General features: G+C 51.3%; 1 protein-coding gene across 1 annotated transcript; it reads right to left on the minus strand.

Moving 5' to 3' along the window:
* Positions 1-803: 803 nt before the first annotated feature.
* On the minus strand, positions 804-2,472 carry LOC101786676 (F-box protein At5g07610). Its single transcript, XM_004978958.3, has one exon. It carries the CDS (start codon positions 2,142-2,144, stop codon positions 966-968), a length of 1,179 nt encoding a protein of 392 aa, XP_004979015.1. The 5' UTR covers positions 2,145-2,472; the 3' UTR covers positions 804-965.
* Positions 2,473-2,721: the final 249 nt, after the last annotated feature.

A 2,721-nucleotide genomic window follows, 5' to 3' on the forward strand; every position in this document is an offset into this window, starting at 1 on the left:
GCCGACTTCGCCATTGTTTTCTTTTTTCCTCACGAGTTCTTCCAACCTAGTTGGGCTGCATCGCTTCGATCTCCAACTAGACTGTAAGTTCCGCGTTTACCGAATACTTTCTAGGCTTTAACTTCGGACGCATCGCTGTCGTTTCGTCTAGATTTATTCAAAAGTTATCGATATTTGCTAGATCCGCAAGCTTTATTCGTTAAATCTTGTTGTTTTACATTTTATCACAATTATCCAGCTTGGAACACGTTCCGATCGGCTTTTACTTTATTTTCTCGTATTAATCTGCTATCACATAGCCGGTTAGATCTATTTTGAGTGTTGTTTACGTAGTACTTTTTAGGTTGTGTTTTACGCTTCCTTTACATCTACTACAACCATATTGGGTGACTTAGCCGATTATCTTTTGTTCGTGTCGGCAGTCCTGCCGATACACTTTGTGGAGCGATTCGGAACACCAGTCGATTTACTCTTGTATTTAACATTTTACTTGTCCTTGTCAATCAACAGATCAGATTTATTGGCACGCCGTGGATCGATGGGGCTATAACCCGAGCAGGAGCGAAGCAGATTCTCCTTGGTTTCGTGTGTTAGTGCGCGAAGAGTCGTCGCGTCAACAGCATATCCTACTGTTTTCTAGATTCAGTTGCTAAAAAGTTGGGTTCCTACTAGCAGATAAAACAGTATACTCGTCCCTAAATGGCATGAAGAAAAAGCTGATGAAATTCAAAGCGGGGTGCAGTAACATCAGGAAGATGCACCGCTACTCTGTATTTTTTGCATCTCCGAGCATACAGTTGTCATAAAAAAAGAGAGTTCACCACTTAATATTTCTGATTTAACTCTTCCCCTGTCTCTCTTTTCAACATTTCTATCTGAAGAGTAACAACATTTCCATCTGAAGACGCTGACACAACACGAAAGGACTGGTGTACATGATACATCCTTGTCGAAGCAAATACTGTTTACAGAGTAAACAAGCTAGGACTGTAAGCAAAGAAGTAATACCAAGGATGCTCCAACTCCAAGTTGTACGGCGAGCGCGCTTCCCTGGTCACTGAAATCCCCTGGTCCTTCATGTCGTACAACATGATCTTTCCTGGTATGCTGAAAATCAACACCCCGTCCTTCCCAGCCTCCCTGGTTCCTCTGATGACACAGACAGGCGAAAGCGCGAGGTAGTCGATCACCTTGTGCTCATCCCTGCGGGTGTCCCATGTCGGCCATTCGATCTCAGGATGCAGTTCTTTCACCCGACTGAGATCAACACGATACAGAAGTGACCATTCAGACTGATCACTGTTCATCTCTAGGATTTCGAAGCAAGCAGTGAGCTTCTCCTTCTTGGTGTAACCAATCATCTGAAGATGCCCATCCGACTCCCCAATGTACGCGCAGATCCACCCTTCCTTCCTCTTCGGCGGCATCGGTATCGTCCTCAGATGTTCCCCTTGGAGAACAAATTGGATCAGGGAATGCCCCACCGTCCACACCATCGAGCCGTTCCAGAAGACCCCGCGCATGGATCGGAGCCCGGAGAAGAGGGAGCGCTCCGGATGGAGGGCCGTTCGCCAGGACCGTGTTTCGGAGGAGTAGACATCGATGGCGTACGTGTCCCCGAGCACGACCACCTTGTAGTGCAGCAAGACGGCGGGGTCGAAGGCGAGGTTGGGGATCCCATTTGGCTGCGGGATCGGGGCGAGCTGCCTGGTCAGCGGGTTGCAGACGTAGTGCGCTGCCGGGAGGTGGGGCGTGCGGCAGACGAGCAGGAGGAGCCCGTTGCAGGAGCTGCAGACGTGGACGCTGCCGGCGCCGCCGCTTGGTGGGTCCGTGGATACGGCGGCGTTGGGGACGAAGGAGAGGTCGGGGGCGGGGCGGTCCTCCTCCGCGGCGGCCGATCCGTCGTCGATTTTATTGGGGAAGGGGAAGGCGCGGTAGTCGGCGCGGATGCAGGACTGGTCGTTGAGGAAGAACCCGACGGCGCGCCGGGACGCGGTGTCGCGGAGGAAGCGGTGGTCGGTGGTGAGGGCGCGCCACCACCTGCACACGAGCCTCGCGCGGGCGACGTGGCGGAGGGGGAGGCGGGCGAGGACGGCGGCGGCGAGGTCATCGTGGAGGTCGGAGAAGCGCGTCTGCCAGGGCATCGGGTACGGCGGCGGGCTATTCAGCAGCAGCGGAGGGCAAGGGAGTGGATGGGAGTAGGGAGGGGAGGAAGGGGAGAGCCAGCCGTCCTTGGATTCCGTCGGTGGGAGGCCTCTCCTCCGGCGCCGGCGCCGCCGCCGCCGATTCGCTTTTCTCTTTGCCTCCACGAGAGATGGGCGGAATGGACGAGCGGGCTGTTGTGCTTTCTAGGTGGGCTGGGATATATGTCGTCGACGCGCGCAGAGGGAGTTTGGGCTTATATCCAGCTGAATGGAGTGGCCCGAGGCCTGTTTTGCTTTCAGCACGAGTCCGTTTCACCAAAGTCCTTCACTACCCCATTTCCTCTTTTTTATTATTTTTTATTTTGTAGGTACTATATATTTCATACATTTTGAATAGACTCTTTCTTTCTAAAAGATGTGACATTTATTTTAATTTTTTGTTGTTGTTACTTTGAATTGTTAATAATATTATTCAATTTCCCTGCTACCCAAAATGGACTATTCTGTAGCCTTTTTGTACTGCTCCATTCTATATCTTGAGTTGTTCCATCTGCAATTCAATCACTTAATCTAGATT

The sequence above is a fragment of the Setaria italica genome, chromosome VIII (assembly GCF_000263155.2).
Source record: "Setaria italica strain Yugu1 chromosome VIII, Setaria_italica_v2.0, whole genome shotgun sequence".
Lineage (NCBI taxonomy): Eukaryota > Viridiplantae > Streptophyta > Magnoliopsida > Poales > Poaceae > Setaria > Setaria italica.

Bases quoted from the DNA above. Each gene is read 5' to 3' on its own strand.
- LOC101786676 (XM_004978958.3), bottom strand. From the start codon at position 2,144: ATGCCCTGGCAGACGCGCTTCTCCGACCTCCACGATGACCTCGCCGCC.